The sequence below is a fragment of the Piliocolobus tephrosceles genome, chromosome 16, assembly GCF_002776525.5.
Source record: "Piliocolobus tephrosceles isolate RC106 chromosome 16, ASM277652v3, whole genome shotgun sequence".
In the NCBI taxonomy this organism is placed as follows: Eukaryota; Metazoa; Chordata; class Mammalia; order Primates; family Cercopithecidae; genus Piliocolobus; species Piliocolobus tephrosceles.
In genome coordinates this window covers 48881252-48904967 of record NC_045449.1, presented here as the reverse complement: position 1 = coordinate 48904967, position 23716 = coordinate 48881252, and the positions used below count along the sequence as shown (strand labels likewise).

Here is a 23716-nt window from a genome sequence, read left to right as displayed (position 1 = left end):
TTGGGAGGCTGAGGCAGGAGAACGGAGGGAACCCGGGAGGCGGAGCTTGCAGTGAGCCGAGATCCCGCCACGGCACTCCAGCAGCCTGGGCGACAGAGTGAGACTCCAGTAGTCCCAAAAAAAAAAAAAAAAAAAGAGTTTGTACAGTGAAACTCTGTCTTTCCCCCTCCCCTCCCCCTCCCTTCCCCCTCCCCCTTCCCTCTTCCCTCCTCCCCTCCCTCCCTCCTTCCTTCCTTCCTTACTCCCTCCTTCCCTCCCTCTCTCTCTTTCTTTCTTTTCCTTTTTTTCCCTTCCTTTCTTCCTTCCCTTCCTTCCTTCCTTGTTTCTTTCTTTCCTTCTTTCTTTTCGTCTCACTCTGTCGTCCAGGCTGGAGTGCAGTGGCACGATCTCGGCTCACTGCAACCTCCAACTCCCTGATTCAAGCAATTCTCCTGCCTCAGCCTCCTGAGTAGCTGGGATTACAGGCACGCGCTACCACACCCAGCTAATTTTATATTTTTAGTAGAGACAGGGTTTTACCATGTTGGCCAGGATGGTCTCAAACTCCTGACCTCGTGATTCGCCCACCTCGGCCTCACAAAGTTCTGGGATTACAGGCGCGAGCCACCGCGCCTGACCTGAAACATGGAGCCTCTGAGTATCCCCAAAATCATCTTCTTGATGGGCTTATGCTGATACCATTTGCAGTGAGTCTGACAGAGGCAGGAACAGGGTGGTGCACAGTGACACTGCCTCTCCTTTCCTGGGTTGAAGGGGGCCTCTGGAAGGGATTGAGGTTCAGGAGAGCTACAGCAACTTGAAGCCTCAGTTTTTGTTCTTCTCAACTGAAGGAGACTAGTTACCTAAAGACTATCTTTCTTCCTTCTCTCCAGATGGTGTCCTACTCTTCTGTCCTCACAGCCATCAGTAAGGTATGACCGTAGGCACTCAGGAGCTAGATTGAGGATGACAGACAAGGCCCCACCTTGACGGCCCTGATCCTGTGACCCATGAGGCTGGATAGGCAGCACATGATGCCTCTGGCTGGCATTGCTGGCCTTCCATGGGAGGGGGATCCTGGCAAGTAGCAGCTGGTGCTTGGGAGCCAATGTCCAGTGTTGAGGATGCTGAGTCTGGAACCCAAGGTTGGAGGAGAGAGGAGCAGGAGTCCTGAACACACCATCTGCCTCATGTGAGACCTGGGGGTGGACGGGGGCATTCCGTGGCATCTCCACTGTCCTTTCCACAGTTTGATGACTTTTCTCGGGACCTGTGTGTCCAGGCATTGCTAGACATCATGGACATGTTTTGTGACCGTCTGAGGTAAGGACAGGGGTAAGGGGGCTCACAACGTTCTAGCCTTGTCTTAGTGCCGAGGTGCAGCACCTAGCACACAGACCGAGACCAACTCTGGGTTCCCATGTTTTTTCTCCCCACCTGCCCATCCACACTCACCCGTCCCCTCCTTTTCTTACTCCCTTAGGACAGAGTGCCTCCTCTCTGTCTGGAGTAGCTCATTTGAAATCTTGTCCAGTAGAAGCCAAAGGGGCTAAGCATCTTCCCTAGGACTTTGCTACCTTTGCAGCCCTAGTCCCTAGTAGGGGAGTGCCAGGGACTCTGGGGAACATTGGTGTGGGTCGGATTTCAGCCATTAGAAGAACAGAGGCTAATTTTGCATCCTTCCCTGTAGCTGTCACGGCAAAGCCGAGGAGTGCATCGGACTGTGCCGAGCCCTTCTTAGCGCCCTCCACTGGCTGCTGCGCTGCACGGCAGCCTCTGCAGAGAGGCTCCGGGAGGGGCTGGAGGCCGGCACTCCAGCCGCTGGGGAGAAGCAGCTTGCCATGTGCCTTCAGCGCCTGGAGAAAACCCTCAGCAGCACCAAGAACCGGGCCCTGCTGCACATCGCCAAACTAGAGGAGGCCTGTATGTCCCTTGATTCCCCTGAGCCCCACCTGCCGCTGCTCCCGTAGCCGGTCCTTTAATTGAGAAGGGAGAGGCAGGATGCCATCCCACCTCTTTCCAGGAGGATCTGAAACCATCCCACTTCCTTTTTTTTCTCCCCATAAGCATTGCACACATCCCAGGGACTTGGGCAGGGTGGCACCCGAGCCAATCAACCAACAGGTATTTACTGAGCATTGTGGTACGCCCAGCACTGTGCTAGGTGCTGCGGGCGGGGGGCGGGGGGCTACCAAAGGAGCATGTGGCAGGGTCCCTGCCCTCATCAAGCATAGCTGCTAGTGGGGAGCAAGACTAATACATCACAGACGCGGAAAAAACTAGAGGACAAGACAAGCACGGTGTCCATTACTGTGTTTGTCTCCATGTTACTCATCGTCTGGAAGCAAATGATTCTTGTATTTGAATGTTACCTAAAATGCCCCTTTTAACACAGTGCCTGTCTGCTGTTGGGCCTGTTGTACCATATGCCTCTTGACTCAAGTTCAGATGTTAAGTGTTGGTACTTTCCAGAGCCTGAGAACAGACAGATCACCTGGCGGGAGGGAAGATGCCGGTATTTCCAGCAACGGGGTCCTAAGGCCATAGTCTTGCTCCTTGAAATCCAAGTGGCTTGGGACCACCTACAGATCTCCTGTTCTCCAGGAATAAGAATGCTAGAATGGGCTACTCACGAGGCTTCAGGACCTGGTTGGAGAGCTTGTTTTAGGACTAGTATATTTATTTCTTCCCCAAGTGTGTTTTACTGCCTGTGAAAAGTCCAAAAACATAATCTTTATATAAAAATGGACTGTGTTGACAGCCTCTTCCTTACCTTGGGCCCTTGATAAATGTTTATTGGCTGAAAATCAGATGAATACTGAATTTTAATGGATCTCAGGTCTTGTCTTTTTTTTCCCCTTTTATGCTCCATGGAGGTTAATGGGCTAGTTGGTGCCATTGTTCATCATTTGACCCTCTGGAATTGTAACTAGGATAAGTAACTTATAATTCAGTGCTAACTGATATGACTTAGACCATGAGTGTGGGCATTAAGGAAGGACAGAACAGTGAGTTAGACCAGTTGGGTGAATTGCTAAAGGAACTGGGGCTTGAACAGAAGCTTAGAGCATGGTGGGAGTTTGAGAGAGGGTGTGTGAGAGGCCTTCAGCAGGGGAGGGCAGCAAGCACAATGCCTAGATGAGGGAGTGATTGAGAATGAGAAGGCCATTTAGGGACCCAGCTCCCCCAGAGGAGAGTGACAGCCTCTACAAGACTGGACTTTGGGATCTGCCCACTCCTCGAGTGATTTGTGGCTACCCTCCCTGTTCCAGCCACTGGGCTCTGGCCTCCCTCTGCCTCTCTCTCCTGAGCCTGTGTGATGCCATACCTTCTGAAGTCAGCTGGCTGTGTCCCTTGGAAGTCAGGTCTTTGGAAATGGTCTCTGGGGTTTCCAGCTCTAGGTGCCCACTCCCCTTCTGGAAACAGTGCATGCTGCCCTCAGGCCCCTCCTTCCCTGTCGTTCTCAGGGAAAGCCTTCCTGTGTGGTTTCATGTGCCAGAGGGGGTGCCAAAATCGAGGAGTTTGGGGCAAGGCGCTCCCTCTCCCCTGTTTCCCATCACGTTTCTGCACTTCTTTCCCTCTGCCAGCTTCCTGGACTGCCATCGAGCATTCTCTCTTGAAACTTGGAGAGATCCTGGCCAATCTCAGCAACCCCCAGCTCCGGAGCCAGGCCGAGCAGTGCGGCACCCTCATTAGGAGGTACCAGCTCCCTGGGGGGTGGTGGTGGAGGGAAAGGGAGGACACGCCCTGGGGTGGGAAGATGTGGCACCTGGTGCCATCCTCTCCACCTTCACCTTTGGCCCCCCAAACACTATCCCCTGTGTTTGTGACCCCTCAGCATCCCCATGATGCTGTCTGTGCATGCGGAGCAGATGAACAAGACCGGCTTCCCCACCGTCCACGCCGTGATCCTGCTCGAGGGCACCATGAACCTGACAGGCGAGACACAGTCCCTGGTGGAGCAGCTGACGATGGTGAAGCGCATGCAGGTGGGAGGGGCCAAGTGGCTCTCCCCTCCCCAAGGCGGGCCAGCCTGTTGGGGGCAGGAGGGAGGATTATTGTAGTCCTCCCTGGGAGAAGTGGGGTTTCTCCTGCTCCATGATGGAAAGTGGGTGCTAGTCGTGCACACTTCTGTCATTGGACCTTACGCCCCTGGTTCTCAGCACACAGCTGGGCAGTGACTCTGCCATGCAGTCTCTGAGCCAGCCAAATCCTCAGAGTCCACAGAAGGATGACGGGGTATGGGCACCCTCTTAGGCCTCATCCTTGGCTCTTCCCACAGCATATCCCCACCCCACTTTTTGTCCTGGAGATCTGGAAAGCTTGCTTCGTGGGGCTCATTGAGTCTCCCGAGGGTACGGAGGAGCTCAAGTGGACAGCTTTCACTTTCCTCAAGGTACTGGGGACGTGGGAGGGGCAGAGCCAGTCTAGGAATGGTTCTCAGGAAGAGCAGCGGCACCCTGGACCTTTGCCCTGTGTTCCTCCCTGTGGGCGCTGGGCCCAGCCTGCCAGGTATCCCAGCGCAAGTTCCCATTGATCATTTTCTCTGACAGTGCCAGAGCTATATTTAGCCCATTTGGCAGACTCCGTTTTTTCTTACCACAGAGGTGCAGTTTAGCTTGGTCATCAGACAGATTGGTGTAGGGCAGTGAAGGAAGCCAGGGAATGGGGCCCCAGTCCTCCTTGAAGCTGGGGATCCACTTTTGCTTATGGCATTTTTTTCTGTTGAGCTAGCAGAGGTGCAGGGTCCCTGTGTCCTGTGCCTAGGCCTGGGGGCATCAGGGGCTTGGGCACCTATTGGCTTTCTCATTCAGCAGTAAGTGTGCTCTCACTCGCAGGGTAGGAGTGTTCCTGTCTCTTCCTGGAGCAGGGGGTCAGGGGGATGCCTTCTGGGGTAGATGAAAGAGAAAAGAAATGGATCTTCCTGTTTTTCCCCCTGCCTCACCCCCTAGATTCCACAGGTTTTGGTGAAGTTGAAGAAGTACTCTCATGGGGACAAGGTGAGTTGAGTTGAGGATTAAGATGGAGGCATGGGAGCAGAAACAAGGGCAAAGGGGAGGGTCCTTCAGGCCCCAGCTGGGCAGTGTTCTCATGCCTGGAAGAGAGCCGAATGCATGTATACACCTCAGTGTGTGCGTGCTTCGCCATGTGCGTGCTTCAGCATGTGCATGCTTCGCTGTGTGTGTGCTTCAGCATGTGTGTGCTTCAGTGTGTGCTTCACCATGTGTTTGCTTCAGCATGTGTGTGCTTCAGTGTGTGCTTCAGTGTGTGTCTGCTTCAGTGTGTGCTTCAGCGTGTGCGTGCTTTGCCATGTGCGTGCTTTAGCATGTGCGTGCTTCAGCGTGTGCGTGCTTCAGCGTGTATGTGCTTCAGCATGTGCGTGCTTTGCCGTGTGTGCGCTTCAGCGTGTGCATGCTTTGCCGTGTGTGCTTCAGTGTGTGCTACATCGTGTGTGCGCTTCAGCGTATGTGCTTCAGCACGTGTGTGCTTCAGCGTGTGCGTGTGCTTCAGCGTGTGTGTGCTTCAGTGTGTGCGCTTCAGTGTGTGTGCTTCAGCGTGTGTGTATACTTCAGCATGTGTGTGTGCTTCAGCATATGTGTGTGCTTCAGTGTGTGTGTGCTTCGCCATGTGTGCGCTTCAGCGTGTGTGCTTCAGTGTATGTGTGCTTCAGTGTATGCGTGCTTTGCCATCTGTGCTTCAGCATGTGTGTGCTTTGCCATGTGTGTGCTTCAGCATGTGTGTGCTTCAGTGTGTGCATGTGCTTCAGCCAGTGTGTGTGCTTCAACATGTGTGTGCACCCACAGCATACACCCAGGCTCCAGGCAGAAGGCAGCCAGGCAGCTCAGGCTGATGCCTCCAGCAGACAATGTTGCCTGAGATGATCAGGGCCTGGTGGCCCTGGAAACCAGGTGGACACTTCTGCCTCTTTCTAGGACTTCACTGAGGATGTCAACTGTGCTTTTGAGTTCCTGCTGAAACTCACACCCTTGTTGGACAAAGCTGACCAGCGCTGCAAGTAGGAGCTCCCCTGGTCACCCCCACCCTACTGGAAGGGGTTCTGGGCTCTTCCCCTGATCTCTGTGCCAGAGAAGCCTCAGGGGACTCTGTCTCCTTGTTCGTTCCCCTTGGCAGGGGCAGGAAGCAGAAGCCCATAGTTGCCAAGTCCCCAGAGCCCCTCTACTGTCCCTCAGGCACTCCAGATTTTCCTCATCCTGAAAGAGGGAGGATGCTGCTCAGGGACCTGCCACTCCCACCCCTCACCCTCCCAGCCAGGTGCCCAGTTCCCTCCACATCTTTCTCCCTCACAGCTGTGACTGTACAAACTTCCTGCTCCAAGAATGTGGCAAGCAGGGGCTTCTGTCTGAGGCCAGTGTCAACAACCTTATGGCTAAGCGGTAAGTGTGAGCGGGCCTGGGCTACCCCAAGAGCCCCTTGACCTCTCTCTCATTACGGTGGGGCTGCAGGGTGCCTTTCAACCTCCTGTCTAAAGTTTGAGCTGCAAGTGACTGGGGCTTTGCCTAGGGGTACCGGCCAGGTGCGGTGACTCACACCTGTCATCCCAGCACTTTGGGAGGCTGAGGCGGGTGGATCACCTGAGGTCGGGAGTTCAAGACCAGCCTGACCAACATGGAGAAACCTCTTCAGACCAGAGTTTTACATTCTTAGTCATTGCTCTTTAACTCATGCCCATCTTTGTGATAAAAGTAAAAATCCTAGGCCGGAGGCAGATGGATTACTTGGAGGCCAGGAGTTCAAGACCAGCCTGCCCAACATGGCAAAACCCCATGTCTACTAAAAATACAAAAATCAGCCAGGCATGGTGGTGCGTGCCTGTAATCTCAGCTACTCTGGAGGCTGAAGCATGAGAATTGCTTGAACCCAGGAGGCAGACGTTGCGATGAGGTGAAATCATGCCACTGCACCCCAGTTTGGGTGATAGAGTGAGATCTTGTCTCAAAAAAAAAAAAAAAAATCCTGAATCTTCCTTTAATCTTAAATGTGCTTTCAGAACATTTAAGACTAACGATAGGCTGGGTGCAATGCTTCACACCTGTAATCCCAGCACTTTGGGAGGCCGAGGCGGGCGGATCATGAAGTCAGGAGTTCGAGACCAGCCTGGTCAGCATAGTGAAACCCCATCTCTACTAAAAATACAAAAATTAGCTGAGCATGGTGGTATGCACCTGTAATTCCAGCTACTCAGGAGGCTGAGGCAGTAGAATAGCTTGAACCCAGAAGGTGGAGGTTGTAGTGAGCTGAGATTGCACCACTGCATTCCAGCCTGGGTGACAGAGCGAAACTCTGTCTCAAAAAACAAAAGACTAATGATAAATTGCCAGGCACAGTGGCTCATCTGTCATCCCAGGACTTTGGGAGGCCAAGGTGGGTGGATCACCTGAGGTCAGGAGTTTGAGACCAGACTGGCCAACATGGTGAACCCTGTCTCTACTAAAAATATAAAAAAGTAGCTGGGCGTGGTGGTGAGTGCCCAGCTACTTGGGAGGCAGAGGCTGCAGTGAGCCGAGATTGCACCACTGTACTCCAGCCTGGGCGACAGAGTGAGACCTGTCTCAAAAAAAAAAAAAAAAAAGAAGACTAAGGATAAATCAGTGATTGCGACATTGACTATGCTTCCATAAACTTCAGCTGAGATCACACCACTGCACTTCAGCCGGGGCGACAGAGCGAGACTCCGTCTCAAAAAAAAAAAGAACTTCACCCCAACCTGGAGATTCTTACCTGCTTCCCACCTCCTCTGCTCATTTCCTTCTGGGCTTGAACGAGGGAATGTGTCAAGAATTTCTCTTCATTCCTCTTCCCTTCCTTGGCCAACTGGTGATGTCCACAGCAAAGCAGACCGAGAGCACGCACCCCAGCAGAAATCGGGAGAGAATGCCAACATCCAGCCCAACATCCAGCTGATCCTCCGGGCAGAGCCCACTGTCACAAACATCCTCAAGGTGAGTGTGCCCTTCCCTGGCCACCACGGTCTTCTCTTTCTTCTTCCCCGTGCTCCTTCTGCTTGCAGATAAACAAACAGGCCACAGACCTCTGTCTCCTTTAGCTTTTATACATAGTTGCTGTGGAGGTAGTGAAAGGGGAGGCAAGGGCAGCTGCCACCGAATGCTAACCCGTGGGACCTTCATTTGTACACCAGGCACTGCAGTAGGCACTTTCACTTAGGCTGTCTCACGTGGAAACAACAGAGACGTGGGTGCGGTGGCTCATGCCTGTAATCCCAGCATTTTGGGAGGCTGAGGTGGGAAGATCACTTGAGGTCAGAAGTTTGAGACCAGCTTGACCAACGTGGTGAAACCACATCTCTACTAAAAACACAAAATTCACTGGATGTGGTGGTGCATGCCTGTAATCCCTGTTACTTGGGAGGCTGAGGCAGGAAAATCGCTGAACCTGGGAGGCAGAGGTTGCAGTGAGCCGAGATTGCGCCACTGCACTCCAGCCTGGGCAACAGAGCAAGACTCCGTCTCAAAAAAAAGGAAACAACAGAGAAGCTCCCAGCTGTGACCTTGCCCACTCCAACCTTACCACCTGCATGCCAGTGTAGATGAGAGGGATGGATCGGAGAGCAAGGGTGGGTTTTAGGAATTATTTTCCAGATCGAAGTCAGAAAGATGTAGATTACATTCCAGGTTGTGAAAAAGAGAAAATGTGGCTAGGCTGTATCTTGGGTGGGGGGTCTTCAGTGTTCTTCAGGACTTGATTTCCTGTCCTGTCCCCAGACGATGGATGCAGACCACTCTAAGTCCCCGGAGGGACTGCTGGGAGTCCTGGGCCACATGCTGTCCGGGAAGAGTCTGGACTTGCTGCTGGCTGCCGCTGCTGCCACTGGAAAGCTGAAATCCTTCGCCCGGAAATTCATCAAGTGAGGAAGGCCAAGCCCCTGACCCCAGGGCGTGCAGGGAGGCCGTGTGTTGGGAGGAGGTAGCAGGGTAGGAGTCAGGTACGGGTCTGGGTCTCATCCAGAGACTCACGGGCCTAGGCAGAGCATCCTGGCTGGAGATCTTGGAGGAAGGGCCTGTTCTTGCAACCTAAGTGTTCCTTTCTCTTCAGCTGAGGATGGAGTGGACATGTTTGGTAAAGGGATGAGGGTAAGGGTTGAGGTGTTGAACACTGGGCATGCTGGGCATGCAGGAATTCTGAGTATGCCCAGTTATTAATAAGGGGTTCTCAAATTCTGTTGCCTTTGGTTGTCCTGGAATTTGACATATATAGAACATGGTTCCATTCAGTGAGCCATTCTCTAGGCCTTGGAAATCTTCTAGCAATAAAAATCCTTCTGGCCGGGTGCGGTGGCTCACGCCTGTAATCCCAGCACTAAGGGAGGCCAAGGTGGGCGGATCACCTGAGGTCAGGAGTTGAAGACCAGCCTGGCCAACTTGGTGAAACCCTGTCTCTACTAAAAATATAAAAAATTAGCCAGGTGTGGTGGTGGGCATCTGTAATCCCAGCTACTTGGGAGACTGAGGCAGAAGAATTGCTTGAACAGAGTCAGAGGTTGCAGTGAGCTGAGATTGTGCCACTGTACTCCAGCCTGGGTAACAGAGCGAGACTCTATCTCAAAAAAAAAAAAAGAAATCCTTCTTTTTCCTGTACCAATGTGTCTCATTTTAAGTTTAACCAGTAACTCAGACTCTCGCGACCGCTCTCTGAGCATGTGTAGTCCGCAGCGCCCAGCTACTGCTCAGCTCATGCCCTGGTTAATGCAACCTGTCTCCATTCCTTTCAGTTTGAATGAATTCACAACCTATGGCAGCGAAGAAAGCAGTAAGTCAGCCCTGCGCATCTGCAGGCCCAGTGGGCCCTGAGGAGGGGTGTGGCGGAGAGTGTGGGAGGGAGGAGGGCTCCAGGGCTCAACAGGGGGAGGCTGTGCTCCCTCCTCAGAGCCACGACCAATGGAAGCTTCCACAGAGCTTCAAAGTGAGTAATGCTGGAAAAGTATTCTTCCCAGACCATCCCTGTGTCTCCTTCTGCCCTCACCCCTTTATGACTTGGTTGGGTATGCCAGGAGAGGGTGCTGGGGTCTTTGGTTTCAAGGAAGGGATGATGTTCCAGTTGAGACTCAAGAAAAGGATTCTGAGCCTCAGAGCTTTGAAGGAGCCACTTGGTCTCTGACCTTCCTAGAGGCAAATCCCGATCCCTGTCGACCCAGACACGGACTCCCCCCTGCCCTCGTCTGGGAGCTCAGCCTTCCTGTCCTTCCACAGCCAAACCGGCCTCCGTCCGGGCCCTGCTGTTTGACATCTCCTTCCTCATGCTGTGCCATGTGGCCCAGACCTATGGTTCAGAGGTGAGAGAGAGGGGAGCAACCGGGACGGGGGCTCAGGGGAAGAAGGTAACCCGGAACTCTCCCCACCTCACCGCCTGCGCCCCCACAGCCTCTCAGCCAGTTAGTTCTGTGGGCCTCAGAAACCAGGGGCCCACCCGGACGGCCCCTTCAGCCCCATGTTCACACTGACCACTAGGTGGCAGCATTGCCCCCCGACTGGCTCCCTTAGACCAGTTCGTCCCCAGTCTTGGGGCGGGGCTGGAGCAGCAGCCTGGCCGGAAACGGTGCAGCCCCAGATCCAGCGCTGGCAGGCGCCGCGCCCTCCCCACTCGGCTGGTGCCCCCCTTCCCCTTTCCCAGGTGATTCTGTCCGAGTCGCGCACAGGAGCTGAGGTGCCCTTCTTCGAGACCTGGATGCAGACCTGCATGCCTGAGGAGGGCAAGATCCTGAACCCTGACCACCCCTGCTTCCGCCCCGACTCCACCAAAGTGGAGTCCCTGGTGGCCCTGCTCAACAACTCCTCGGAGATGAAGCTGGTGTCAGTGGCCCAGGCACCCACTCCAAGGGTGGCGGTGGGGGCAGGGTCAAGACCCTCTCCCCAAGCCCATCCCCTGCTCCTCTGTGCTGACTTCTCTGCACTCCTACAGGCAGATGAAGTGGCACGAGGCCTGTCTCAGCATCTCAGCCGCCATCTTGGAAATCCTCAATGCCTGGGAGAATGGGGTCCTGGCCTTCGAGTCCATCCAGGTAGCCCCGCCTTCCCAACAGCCTTCGCTCCCCTGAGACACAGAGCCAGCCAGTGATGACTTGTTATATTTCGTAAGGGCAAGAAGACCTTTAATCCAGGAGCTCATGTTTTGAAATCGATCTTTTGTGTAATTGTAGTCTTAGCCACTCCCTCTGGCCCAGGTAGCTCTGGGAAAATCAAACTTGTGTGGAGTGTGGCCCAGGACTCCACCCGCTGCACTTAGCTGCCCACAGAGGCTGAGGTGATGGTGGTTCAGGAAAGGGAGATAGATGGTAGCCCATCACCTTTCCCTCTCCCCTAGAAAATCACTGATAACATCAAAGGGAAGGTATGCAGTCTGGCGGTGTGTGCTGTGGCTTGGCTTGTGGCCCACGTCCGGATGCTGGGGCTGGATGAGCGTGAGAAGTCGCTGCAGATGATCCGCCAGCTGGCAGGGCCGCTGTTTAGTGAGAACACCCTGCAGTTCTACAATGAGAGGTCAGTAACTCACCTTCCCTTCTCAGACCCTACAAGTGTGTTGTGAGAAGTCAGCACATCCAATAACAAGCACCCTTCTCTTTTCTGACCTTCGCAAACACGCTGCTTGATCATTCGCTCACTCACTTTCCTATTCATGCATTCACTTACCTGACTCGGCAAACATGTACTGTGCCTCTGTGGCAGAAGCGTTTTATATGCCAGCACCTGCTGTGTGTCAGAAATGCAGACCCAAACAGGGTCTGCCCGCAGAGACTCAAGTTCTAGACAACTAGCTCCCAAAAGAAGAAAGATGCATGACTGTCTAGGAGCTAGGAAACTGTAGATTTTACAGGCCATCCCCCACCCTCAGTTATCTCTTAGGACAGTTTCCTGCCCTGGCTCTTCAAGGGCTTGAAGGACTTCCGTGGTGACCAGCTACATTGAGTTCATTCACCCAACCAATAAGTTGTTTGCTTTTTTTATTGTAAAACGCACATAGATTTGCCATCTTAGCCATGTTGTTGAAGTGTGCTGTTCAGTAGTGTTAAGTACATTCACACTGTTGTGTAACAGGTCCTCAGAACTTTCTTCTTACATCTCTGAAATTCTGTACCCACTGAACAACAACTTCCCATTTTCCCCTCCCTCCAGCTCTTGGTAACTACCATTTTGCTTTCTGTGTCTAGGAATTTGACTACTTGATACTTTTTTTTTTTTTTGAGACAAGGTCTTATTCTTGCCCAGCCCAGAGCGAGTCTCACTGCAACCTCAAACTCCTGGGCTCAAGTGATCCTCTCGCTTCAGCCTCCCAAGTAGCTGGGACTGCAGGCCCACAGCCAGCTAATTTTTCTATTTTTTTTTTTTTTTTTTTATTTTGAGACGGAGTCTCGCTCTGTCACCCAGGCTGGAGTGCAGTGGCCGGATCTCAGCTCACTGCAAGCTCCGCCTCCCGGGTTTGCGCCATTCTCCTGCCTCAGCCTCCCGAGTAGCTGGGACTACAGGCGCCCGCCACCTCGCCCGGCTAGTTTTTTGCATTTTTTAGTAGAGACGGGGTTTCACTGTGTTAGCCAGGATGGTCTCGATCTCCTGACCTCGTGATCTGTCCGTCTCAGCCTCCCAAAGTACTGGGATTACAGGCTTGAGCCACCACGCCCGGCCTAATTTTTCTATTTTTTGTAGAGACAGGGTCTCATTATATTGCCAGGTCTTGAACTCTGGGCCTCAAGTGATCGTCTCACTGTGGACTCCCAAAGTGCTGGGATTACAGGCGTGACCCACCACGCCCTGCTGAATTTGACTACTTTTTAGATGCCTCATTTAACTGGAATCATACAGTCCTTGCCTTTTCGTGATTGACTGACTTCACTCAGCGTGATGTCCTCAAAGCTCATCCATGTAGTAGCATGTGACAGGATGTCCTTCCTTTCTAAGGCTGAATAATACTCTGTTGTGGGCCAGGCGTGGTGGCTCACACCTGCAATCCTAGCACTTTGGGAGGCCGAGGCGGGTGGATCACTTGAGGTCAGGAGTTTAAGGCCAGCCTGGCCAACATGGTGAAACCTTGTCTCTACTAAAAATACAAAAATGAGCAGGGAGTGGTGGCAGGCGCCTGTAATCCCAGCTACTTGGGAGGCTGAGACAGGAGAATCACTTGAGCCCAGGAAGTGGAGGTTGCAGTGAGCCGAGATGGTGCCACTGCACTCCAGCCTGGGTGAAAGAGTGAGACTATCTCAAAAAACAAAACAAAACTAAAAACAAAACCTCTGTTGTGTGGCTATACCACATCTTGATCCCTCCTCTGTCAGTGGACACTTCACTTGCTTCCACCTTTGGGCTATAGTGAATAGTGCTCCTGCGAACATGGGTGTTTACCAGCCAATACGTTTTGGGTGTTGCCATGTCTTTATGGCAGCGTTGAGGATGTCTTTATTTTATTTATTTATTTATTTGTTTGCTTGCTTATTTATTTATTTGTTTATTTATTTATTTATTTTTGAGACGGCGTTTCACTCTGTTGCCCAGGCTGGAGTGTTGTGGCCTGATCTCGGCTCACTGCAATCTCCGCCTCCTGGATTCAAGAGATTCTCCTGCCTCAGCCTCCTGAGTAGCCAGGATTACAGGCATGCGCCACCACACCCGGCTAATTTTTGTATTTTTAGTAGAGATGGGGTTTCACTATCTTGACCAGGCTGGTCTCGAACTCCCGACCTCAGGTGATCTGCCCGCCTCAGCCTCCCAAAGTGCTGGGATTATAGGTGTGAGCCACTGCACCGGGTCTGAGGATGTCTTAATAGGGAGAAGGGGAAGCATTGAGCTGAATGAGGTTTGGAGGGTCTGGAAAAGCACATCTCGTTTTCTCCTTGCTTCCTTCTTTTTTCCTGTCTTCCCACATTTCTCTGCTACCTCCCCCCTGCCCTACCACTCGTTCTGGTGTAACCCATTCTAAGCACCTTGAGTCCTATCTGGGTAAGGGGTAGTGGGAAGTCTGTGACTCCATTGTGCAGGTGGGAAAAGTGGCTCTAAAAGTCATAGCAACTTTCCCAGAGCCACCCTGCATTCCAGGAACGGTCAGCACTCGGCCTGGGTCAGTATTCACTTCCGAAGCCTCTTTCCACGAGAAAATTCCTGGATATACACTTCTATCTGCCCAGCTACCAGGGGCCGGGAAGAGTCCTGTGGGGCAGCCCTTGGGCCTCTCCTGGAAGGAACAGTTTACTTTGGGAGGAGGCCAGGGCTGGGCGGGGACCCCCAAGCACTCACCCCAGGAGGAAGTGATTGTGTTTATTTATGTGGCAGGTTGGCAGGGCCCAGGCCTGGGGGATGGGGGAAGTTGGAGAATAAAAGAAAATGTGAGTATCTGGCTGGAATGGCCAGGAGGAGGAAAGTCCCTGCCCAGTCCCTGTTTATAGGCTTTGTGTCCTCCAGGTGAGGGACCTGCCAGGAGCAGAGACGGAGCTAGGTCGCTCCGGGGTGTACCCTCCCCCAGCGCAGAACTGAGTTAACGCCCCAGGGAGATTTCTGTAACCCAAATCCAGGGGAAAGTCTGGCATGGCTGTTCCCTCCTCTCCCTCCCCACCCCACAGTGGCACCTGAGCCTCAGGTCCTCTCGGCCCTCTCCTAGGGTGGTGATCATGAACTCGATCCTGGAGCGCATGTGTGCCGACGTGCTGCAGCAGACAGCCACGCAGATCAAGTTTCCCTCCACCGGGGTGGACACGATGCCCTACTGGAACCTGCTGCCCCCCAAGCGGCCCATCAAGGAAGTGCTGACGGACATCTTTGCCAAAGTGCTGGAGAAGGGCTGGGTGGACAGCCGCTCCATCCACATCTTCGACACTCTGCTGCACATGGGCGGCGTCTACTGGTTCTGCAACAACCTGATTAAGGTACTTGGGCTGGAATGGCTGTGGGCTGACATCGGTCCTGTCCCCTGGCTCCCCACACCTGGCCTGGTCTGCCAGGCTTCCCTAAGAGGCTGCCGTGAACCAGGTGGCCTCCGTGGGATGCCTCGCCTCAGAGTTGCCTCCTTGGGGAGCTCTGGCCAGAGACTGGGATTCAGCCTGAGGGGCGGAACAACATCTGGAACCCTTCTGCGGGCCTTCCTGTACAGCCATGCTGGGGTGGCAGGGTGTCAGAGCCCCAGATCCCAGGCCCCCGGCTCCTGAACTGCCCCGCTTCCCGCACACCAGTGCTGGAGTGGTAGGGTGTCAGAGCCCCAGATCCCGGGCCCCCAGCTCCTGAACTGCCCCGCTTCCTGTGCACTAGGAGCTGCTGAAGGAGACGCGGAAGGAGCACGCGCTGCGGGCAGTGGAACTGCTCTACTCCATCTTCTGCCTGGACATGCAGCAAGTGACCCTGGTCCTGCTGGGCCACATCCTGCCTGGCCTGCTCACTGACTCCTCCAAGTGGCACAGCCTCATGGACCCCCCAGGCACTGCTCTTGCCAAGTAAGATTCTCTTCAAGCTTGCCCTGCTCCTGCCACCCAGGGTCAGGCACCCCTCACCTAGTGCCACCCTGGGGTGACACAGAAAGCTCCGGGGTCGCCTCTCACTGTCCCCCTTTTTCTGGAACCCTTTGCCAGGCTGGCCGTATGGTGTGCCCTCAGTTCCTACTCCTCCCACAAGGGACAGGCATCCACCCGCCAAAAGAAGAGACACCGCGAAGACATCGAGGTAGGCCCCTACCTCCCACCGCTCCCGCCAGCTTCACTTGTTCACTGGTTTGTTCAGCATTTCCTGAGGATTCTCCAGGCAAAGGGAAGCAGATGTGGCCCCTGCCCTTGGGGCAGCTGTGCCTGGGCATGATTGGTCAGGAATCTGCATGGGTGATCTGTGTGGCCCCAACCTGCCCATGTGCACAAGGGGTCTGTAGGATTGTGGGAGGGGTTGAGCAGAGAGGGACTGAGGCCCTGCTGGCCATGCTGACCTCACTCAAATCGGAGCTCCAGCTCTTTCCCCTGACAGCTGGAAGCTGGGGGGTTTAGGAGTGTGTAACAGTGACTCTCACACCCTCTAGGACTATATCAGCCTCTTCCCCCTGGACGATGTGCAGCCTTCGAAGTTGATGCGACTGCTGAGCTCCAATGAGGATGATGCCAACATCCTTTCAAGCCCCAGTGAGTGTGTGGGCTGGTGGCACGCCGCTCCGGTTCCTGGGAATTCACTCCCCGATGCTGCCACTCTGCCGCTGCCCCAGCTGCGGGCATCTTTGCAGCTGGTCAGAGAGGGTGTGGCAGGGACCTGCTGTTTTAGCCCCCAGGGGGGTGCTCTGTGTCTTGCCCCTAGGGACGAGGTTGCTGTTCTCACTCCCTGAGGGTTGAAGCTCCTCTGCCCCGGTCCAGCCCAGCCCACAGCTGTTCCCCCACGCCCCCCTCCCCCGCACCCCGCAACCCTCCTGCCCCCTCCCTTACCCCAGGGTTGAGGGGATGACAAGCTACCCAAATGAGTTCACCGCCTCAGGCACAGCCTGTGCCATTGACTCACCAGCTCTGACCTTCCTTCCTTCCCCCGAACATGCCCGGAGAGGCCCGGAGAGGCCCGGGCTGGGACTTGGGACTACTCCCCACCTTCCTGCCTAAAGAGCACAGCCCCCCACCCCTCTCTTCCCTGGAGGGCATCCTTCTCACTGTCCTCTCCTCCCTGCCAAACTTACTGCAAAGGGCTCCTTCTGTGGCATTTTTCCTATTTCCAGAGATTTCCCCGGAGCCTGAACTTTTCTCTGAAGGCTTTTAGGGACTAGGGGACCAATTTTACACTTGATCAGAAGAAAAATGCTCCAGCTGCAAGTGCTGTGACCTTTAGTGACTGAGCCAGCCCCCATCTGGGTCTCCTCATCTGTAAATGGGGGGTTGTGAGGAGTAAGCGGCTTAGGAAGTACCAAGATCGGCCCCTGGCGCTGTGTGCTCGCCACACGTTAGTTTTTCTCTCTCATCTCCATTGGGATCTCTTTGTATCCGAGGCCCCTCTGTGCCTTTTTTTTTTGTTTTTTTTGTGAGTTGGAGTCTCCCTCTCTTGCCCAGAGGGAGTGTGGTGACGTGATCTCAGCTCACTGCAACCTCTGCCTCCTGGGTTGAGCAGTTTTTCTGTCTGAGCCTCCTGAATCGCTGGGACTGCAGGCGCCTGCCACAACACCCAGCTAATTTTTGTATTTTTAGTAGAGACGGGGTTTCACCATATTAGTCAGGCTGGTCTCGAACTCCTGAACTCAGGTGATCTACCCGCCTTGGCCTCCCAAAGTGCGAGGATTATAGGCATGAACCACCGCGCTCAGCCTGTTTTTTTGAGACAGGGTTTTGCTCTGTTGCTCATGCTGGAGTGCAGTGGCACCATCTCGGCTCACTGCAGCCTTGTTCTCCTAGGCTCAAGCAGTCTGTCTCAGCCTCCCAAGGAGCTGGGACCACAGGCTTTAGCACCATGCCCAGCTAATTTTTGTATTTTTTGTAGAGATGGGGTCTCGCTAGTTGCCAAGGTTGGTCTCGAACTCCTGGGCTCAAGCAATCCTCCTGCCTTGGCCTCCCAAAGTGCTGGGATTACAGGTGTGAGCCACTGCACCCAGCCTCCCTCTGTGCTCTTGATCTCAGGGTCTTCTCTGGGCTTTCTATGTACCAGTTACCTCCGATGGGTAAAGGTCGGGTGGGGGCATCCCCAGGGAGCGCCGCTTTTGCACTCAGCAGGCTGTTTCCCAGTGCTCCATCTGCTCTGTCCCACAGCAGACCGGTCCATGAGCAGCTCCCTCTCAGCCTCTCAGCTCCACACGGTCAACATGCGGGACCCTCTGAACCGAGTCCTGGGTAAGTTCCCCACCGCTGCTGCCGAACCTGGGGCTAAGCTGGACGAGTCCCTCTCCTCATGGAGGCTGGGCGACCTTGTCGCTGGAAGGGGCCTCATGGCGCCCCTCCCTTCTCCCTCCATACCCCTCATTGCTGGCTGTCTTGGCTCCCAGGTTTCTGTCTAGTTCCCCTCCTCCCCTCCCAGGTTGCCTTTTATATTTTCTCTCTCTGACACCCCGTGTTGGGGACATGCTCAGCATGTATTTCTTTTCCCTTTTCAGTCCCACCTTCTCCCAGAGTGTGACCTCACCCCTCTCACGGAACTCCCTCCTGTCACTCTCCACAGCCAACCTCTTCCTGCTTATCTCCTCCATCCTGGGGTCGCGCACCGCTGGCCCCCACACCCAGTTCGTGCAGTGGTTCATGGAGGAGTGTGTGGACTGCCTGGAGCAGGGTGGCCGCGGCAGTGTCCTGCAGTTCATGCCCTTCACCACCGTGAGTACCACCTTCCTGGCTCTCCCGCTGGTGCTGGGGCCTCGGCGCAGCCCTTGGAGCAGGGAGGGGCCTCCTTCCCCCTGGGACAGCACGCCCACCACCAGCCATCCAGCAAGCAGCCTCTCTGTCTGTGGCAGGTGTCGGAACTGGTGAAGGTGTCAGCCATGTCCAGCCCCAAGGTGGTTCTGGCCATCACGGACCTCAGCCTGCCCCTGGGCCGCCAGGTGGCTGCTAAAGCCATTGCTGCACTCTGAGGGGCTTGGCATGGCCGCAGTGGGGGCTGGGGGCTGGGGGCTGGGGGCTGGCGCAGCCCCAGGCGCCTCCAAGGGGAACAGTGAGGAAAGATGAGGCATCGTGGCTCACATCCGCTCCACATGGTGCAAGAGCCTCTGGCAGCTTCTAGTTCCCCGCTCCTGACTCCTGACCTCCAGGATGTCTCCTGGTTTCCTCTTTCGAAATTTCCTCTCCGTCTGCCAGCACCTGAGGAGTGTGAACAGCCTGGACCATAAGCCCAGTGGTCACCCCTGTGTGCGCCCGCCCCAGCCCAGGAGTAGTCTTACCTCTGAGGAACTTTCTAGACGCAGTGTGTGTGTGTGTGTGTGTGTGTGTATGTTTTGTAATATGTGAGGGAAATCTATCTTTGTTCATGTGTAAATAAAGCTCCTCGTGGATCCCTTTGCGACTGTGGGTGCTGTTGGTGTCAGTGTCACCCGGGGCAGGGCACAGTGCTCTCTCCCTGGACTGCCTGTGCTGTGGCCGGGGAAAGCTCACTCCTGTGGTGAGGAGGAAGAGGAAGAGGTGCAGAGGTGGCAGGGCTCAGGGTCCTATGTGGACTTGCTCAGCTAAGGAAGGGCCAGGGGAAAGCAGCTTCCCTTCCTTGGAGCCAAGTTGGCCGGCCTGCTGCCCCCTCCCGCAAAGCCAGCTGTACCCTGAAAGGGGAGAGGCTTTGGCTCAGGGCCCCACAGTGCTGGGGCAGGGTGGCCTGCTCTGCTGTCTCCCGAACCTGGCCCAACCCTACCCACACTCTGACCAGCCTGGGATTTGACTAGCCTGGGGGGTGGGAGGCGGGGGGATAAGGGCCGGACCTTTCTTTAACCCTTCCTTGCCTGCCTCACACGTCTCCGAGCCCCTGGATGGATGACTCCGAGCTGGCAGTGGACACTTCTGACCCTGCTTTCCAAGGAGCCACAGGCTGGGGAGGTGGGAGGGACCGAGGAGCTGAGGAGGACAAGGCTTGGGCAAGTAGTGGACTGGGGGCTGGTGGGGGTACCCCAAAGCCACACAGGAGTCTTTGGCTGCAGGCAGGCCTCACACCTGCGGTGTGGTCGCTGGCCCCCTACTTGCCACAGCTCCGCACCCTCCTGTGCCGTGAGCTTAGCGCTCTTCAGCTTACGGGGCTGCCGTAAGCAGGAAGTGACGAGCTGGGGCAAGTGCAGAGACCAAGCCTGAGGAGGAGAGAACCTCCAACTTGATGGATGGGCTCAAGTTTATGGAAGATGGTAAATGACAAGCCTGGTAGAGATGCTCAGCACTCCCTGGCTTCATCTGGTCTGGCTGTGTCTAGCCTGTTAAGCCCACCTGGACCCCGTGCCCTCTCCTTTCCGGGTTCCCACGGTCCCAGTGCCTCTGTCTTCCCTGCCCGGCTGTGGCTGCTCATTCCACATCTGCCTTGTTCCCTGCTGTGTCCCCAGCACTTAGCCCAGCGTCTGCACAGAGTGGGTGCTCAGATAAATATGTGCTAGTGGAATGAATGTCAGACGAACTTGAGAACCTTCCCTCTTCTCCCTGGACCTCCTCCCCGACCTCCCTCAGGCCTCTCCCACCCTTCAGCCACCTCCCCAGCCCCTGACCAGGCACCAGCTGGACTCAAGAAGGAGGAAGGACATGACTGGAGGCAAACACTTTATTATCCTGAAGTTTGGTTACAATGTGACAGTGGAGGGGACACCGGTGAGTCGGGGGTGAAGAGGTGGAGGGTGACAGTCGAGCTTCCTTTCACACACACGCCTGACATCATTCCTCCTGTCTGCTCCCTCCCACATCCCCAGTCCCCGTCCAGCAAGGCAAATGTCCAGGCACCTGCCCAGCCCTAAAAAGAGTCATAGTCTTGACCCTCATGGGGGCAGGGCAGGTGTCCCGAGGGCACCCAGAAAAACAGGAGACACGTCGGTGATGCCTGAGTTCCTCATGCGGGGGGTCAGACCATGTCCCAAAAGTCTTCAGAAGAAAAACGAGATTCCCCAGCAAGTTCGTGGGACCCCAGGGTCATGCGTCCCAGCTCTGGCTGCCTCTGCTTGTCCAGGGACCTCACACCCAAAGGGATGGAGGGGTCGCTGTGCAGTCGGCTGAGGCCAGAGTGAGGGGTGCAAGGACCCAGATGGGGAACACTGCTGTTTAAATATTAAACAGGGATTTCTTGTCTCCCACGTGGGAGACCTGATACTCTCAAGGGCCCCAGGTGGGGACCCTCGGGACCAGGGGCCTACTGTGGCTCATCCCAGTGCCCACTGCAGAGCCAGGGCTGGGGAGCAGTCACAGTAATAAATACTTGGTATTTACCTATCTACCTCCCAGTCCAGGGGATGGGAGGACAGGAGCTTTTTCTCACTGCTACAGGCAGGAGAATGAAACTCAGAAATGCAGGGAAGGACACAGAGGCCTGGGGCTTCGTTCTGCTCTTCCCTGTCTTTAAATATGAGGCTTAAATAGGCATAAATATTAAATAGAGATAAATACATGGGATGGGGAGGGCTTGGCTCAGGACTGGGCAAGGTGGCGTAGAACACGGTATGCTAGCTCCAGGAAGCGCTGCAGATGGGAGGCAACCAGGACGCCTCCCGCCCGGCGCTGGAAGGCAGAGGTGAAGGCTGGCATGGCACCCTGGGTGGGTTGCAGGGCAGGGGCCATTCCCAGGTCTTCCATCTGTAGAGGAAAGCTGCGATCAGTGGCTGGGCCCTGCTGAGTGGGCGTTACTACAAATGAGGAAATGCTGGGGGCTGACAGCATGGACAGGGCCCATACACAGGCCCGACTACGGTGCCCGGAATGCCAGCATGACCTTGGCCACCCTGCCCAACAAGGCTCACCTGCTGCCAGATGGTGGTGGCAAAGTCGGCAACGTCCAGCTGCAGTGTATCCAAGGTGGGGCCCAACTCAGGGGAGATCCCTTCCAGGGCCTGCAGGAGCCCCTGGTAGAGGAAGAGGCCGCTATGGAGTTGGCTCAAGCAGCCTGTCTGGGGGACAGAGCGGAAGAGTTAGGGGGTGCTGCCTGAGACCCTCCCATCAGGCCCCCGGCTTGGAGCCTGGAGACCTGGGGGAGCCCATGGGTGTCCCTCCTCTCCTTTCCCCTCCTCATCAGCCTTATCCTCTCCTGACACTCACCAGCTGCAGGGCCTGGCTGGGGCAGCTGCTCAGGGGAGCCCAGGGGATGCCCAGAGAGTGTCTAAGCAGCACCAGCTCCTCGGGGTGGCACAGCTTGTAGGTGGCACACTGGGGATGGAAGGATGCAGAGTGAGACTCGCCGTGGCCGGGTTGCCGCTCCTCCTTCCCTGGTCCTCCCCGATTCTCTGGTCTTTCCCCTCCCTCCATGTCTTGCCAGGCTGTTCAGTTCCTCTCTGCCCTGCACCCCCACCCTCTGATCTCACAGCGGCTCTTGCCCCTTCTCCTGAATGTGATGCCTCCACTCCCATCCCAGCCAGCCCTCCCGAGCACTGTCCCCACCAAGGTCCTCCTCCCTAAGTCCCTTCCCAGCCTTCCCCAGCTCCACCGCTCCTAATATGCTCCCACGTCCCTTCCTGAGGATGTCGGCCCACAGTTCCATCCCCCTTAGCTCTCCCCACTGGGCTTCCCGCTACAGCCCTCTCGCCCGCCTCACTCACCAGCTTCTCCTGCAGCGCGGCACCATCGCCCTGGATCTTCCTTACTTGCTCTAAGCACTTGAGCAGGAAGCTCTGGGGCAGGGAGCTGGCAGGGCCTAGGGGGGTGGCTTCCGGTACTGTCCAGAGTGCGCTGTGCCACAGCAGCAGCTGCAGGGCTGGGGACAGAGCGGGCTCAGGAGACATGCTGTTCCCTACCACCTGAGGCCCTCTCGGGGACACTGGGTGCCTTTAATCCCCATTCCCAGAACGGGGATCCCCAGCCCCTCTGTCACACCAGCCTCCCTCCCATGCCAGGGCAGGCAGCTCTCCCACCCTGGGCCAAGACACTCACCCATCAGCTTCATGGGGCTCTGGGCGGCAGGTACAGCCATGGGTCTGGGTGGGGCTGGGCTGCAGGCTCCGGGCTGTTTTGGGGCCCAGCTCCAGGGGGGCCTTTATACATAAGCCCACGGAGGCCTGGGAGGAAATTACCTGGGGCCACGACTAAGACTTAGTAATAACTTCCCAAGATTTATGCAAATTTGGTGTCCAAGACAATGCAGGGGGGTTGGAACAAAAAGCTGTTTGCGAAAGTTTTGTGAAATTGTGGAATCTCTGATACTTCTTTGACGTCGCCTTGCCCCCCTCAAACTCCCTTCCTCCCGCTGCCCCACCCAGGCCTGAATGGCCCCAGGGTGTTTGAACGGAACAGCTGAACAAAGGCTGAGCCGCTGGTAGATGCCTGGAGGCGGCAGCAGCCTGTAGGGAAGTTGCGGCTGAGTGGGGTCTCCCTCTGCTCGGCAGACTTGCGGGGGCAGTGTCCTTTGCCCCTCTCCTTTGGGATTCTCAAGCCTGCCCCCGAAGCCCCCACATTCTAGGAGAGAAAGAAACTGGTTGCCCCCATTCCTACCCCCAAACTCTCCAGAGGCTGCCTGTCTGGGTGACCTCCTGAGGGCCCCTACCTGAGATAAGGACATTGGGTCTTGGCTGCAGTGCCCACCCCACACTTGGATAGGCACCATCGAAAGTTCCAGGCTGTCCTGACCCAAGCTGATTAGCTGGGAACTCCCCCAGAAACCCTCCTGACCTCATGACTCATTCAGTTAAGCCCCTGGAATCCCGGTAGAGCCCAGAGGAAACCGGATGTCTGTCCCAAATGAGGCAAGACCCTTCGAGGAGATTTTTTCACCTGACCCTCACCTCCTCGTGCACGACCCTGACAGCAGGATCCCTAAGGGCTTTGGAACTGGGGGATTGGGACACGTGACTTCCCTGGCCATTCACCTTGAAGTAGACACGGGCTGGGCTGAGAGAGGGGAAACTCCAGCCTCTCATCTTCTCATCCTAGAACCATGCAACATTCACGCTGGAAGGGACCTTGGAGTTGATTCCAGCCCTGTGAACTGTGCCAGGGAAGGAAGTGGCTTTGCCCAAGGTCATGGTAAGCGACAGAATTACAGCCCGGGCCCCTGGCTCAGGCCTGAACATTTTCTTTTTCATTTTTTTTTTTTTTTTTCAGATGAAGTCTTGCTGTGTCACCCAGGCTGGAGTGCGGTGGTGCAATCTCGGCTCACTGCAAGCTCTGCCTCCCGGGTTCACGCCATTCTCCTGCCTCAGCCTC

At 55.5% G+C, this 23716-nt stretch overlaps 2 protein-coding genes and 1 non-coding gene across 9 annotated transcripts in view; 2 read left to right on the top strand and 1 right to left on the bottom strand.

Moving 5' to 3' along the window:
- Nucleotides 1-18917, top strand: part of MED24 (mediator complex subunit 24) — a 39170-nt gene extending 20253 nt beyond the window's left edge. The window contains exons 4-27 of one of the 5 annotated variants that reach the window (XM_023204238.1): nucleotides 873-911; nucleotides 1229-1302; nucleotides 1670-1902; nucleotides 2047-2103; nucleotides 3567-3678; nucleotides 3818-3968; nucleotides 4262-4375; nucleotides 4932-4979; nucleotides 5913-5995; nucleotides 6288-6374; nucleotides 7829-7940; nucleotides 8721-8863; nucleotides 9728-9765; nucleotides 10206-10288; nucleotides 10627-10805; nucleotides 10915-11014; nucleotides 11317-11492; nucleotides 14596-14860; nucleotides 15240-15421; nucleotides 15557-15647; nucleotides 15991-16090; nucleotides 17684-17764; nucleotides 18090-18238; nucleotides 18376-18917. In XM_023204238.1, the coding sequence (XP_023060006.1) occupies nucleotides 873-911; nucleotides 1229-1302; nucleotides 1670-1902; nucleotides 2047-2103; nucleotides 3567-3678; nucleotides 3818-3968; nucleotides 4262-4375; nucleotides 4932-4979; nucleotides 5913-5995; nucleotides 6288-6374; nucleotides 7829-7940; nucleotides 8721-8863; nucleotides 9728-9765; nucleotides 10206-10288; nucleotides 10627-10805; nucleotides 10915-11014; nucleotides 11317-11492; nucleotides 14596-14860; nucleotides 15240-15421; nucleotides 15557-15647; nucleotides 15991-16090; nucleotides 17684-17764; nucleotides 18090-18238; nucleotides 18376-18492 (2814 nt within the window). In that variant the 3' untranslated portion in view covers nucleotides 18493-18917. Of the gene's footprint in view, nucleotides 1-872; nucleotides 912-1228; nucleotides 1303-1669; nucleotides 1903-2046; nucleotides 2104-3566; nucleotides 3679-3817; nucleotides 3969-4261; nucleotides 4376-4931; nucleotides 4980-5912; nucleotides 5996-6287; nucleotides 6375-7828; nucleotides 7941-8684; nucleotides 8864-9727; nucleotides 9766-10205; nucleotides 10289-10626; nucleotides 10806-10914; nucleotides 11015-11316; nucleotides 11493-14595; nucleotides 14861-15239; nucleotides 15422-15556; nucleotides 15648-15990; nucleotides 16091-17683; nucleotides 17765-18089; nucleotides 18239-18375 lie in introns of all 5 variants that reach the window. The other 4 variants (XM_023204236.1, XM_023204235.1, XM_023204240.1 and 1 more) reach the window with 4 other exon arrangements.
- Nucleotides 10026-10129, top strand: LOC111537744. Its single transcript, XR_002730105.1, has one exon. It is a non-coding gene; the product is annotated as a small nucleolar RNA SNORD124 (small nucleolar RNA).
- Nucleotides 18918-20127: 1210 nt separating the features above from the next.
- On the bottom strand, nucleotides 20128-22521 carry CSF3 (colony stimulating factor 3). Of its 3 annotated transcripts, XM_023203928.2 has the most exons (5): nucleotides 22448-22521; nucleotides 22117-22271; nucleotides 21620-21727; nucleotides 21325-21471; nucleotides 20128-21160 (listed from the first exon to the last, which is right to left on the bottom strand). In XM_023203928.2, exons 1-5 carry the CDS (start codon nucleotides 22485-22487, stop codon nucleotides 20996-20998), a joined length of 615 nt encoding a protein of 204 aa, XP_023059696.1. In that variant the 5' UTR covers nucleotides 22488-22521; the 3' UTR covers nucleotides 20128-20995. The 3 variants fall into 3 exon arrangements, with proteins under 3 accessions (XP_023059696.1, XP_023059699.1, XP_023059698.1); XM_023203931.1 differs by lacking the exon at nucleotides 21620-21727 and having other exon boundaries at nucleotides 21325-21467; nucleotides 22104-22271; nucleotides 22448-22487; XM_023203930.2 differs by lacking the exon at nucleotides 21620-21727 and having other exon boundaries at nucleotides 22448-22487.
- Nucleotides 22522-23716: the final 1195 nt, after the last annotated feature.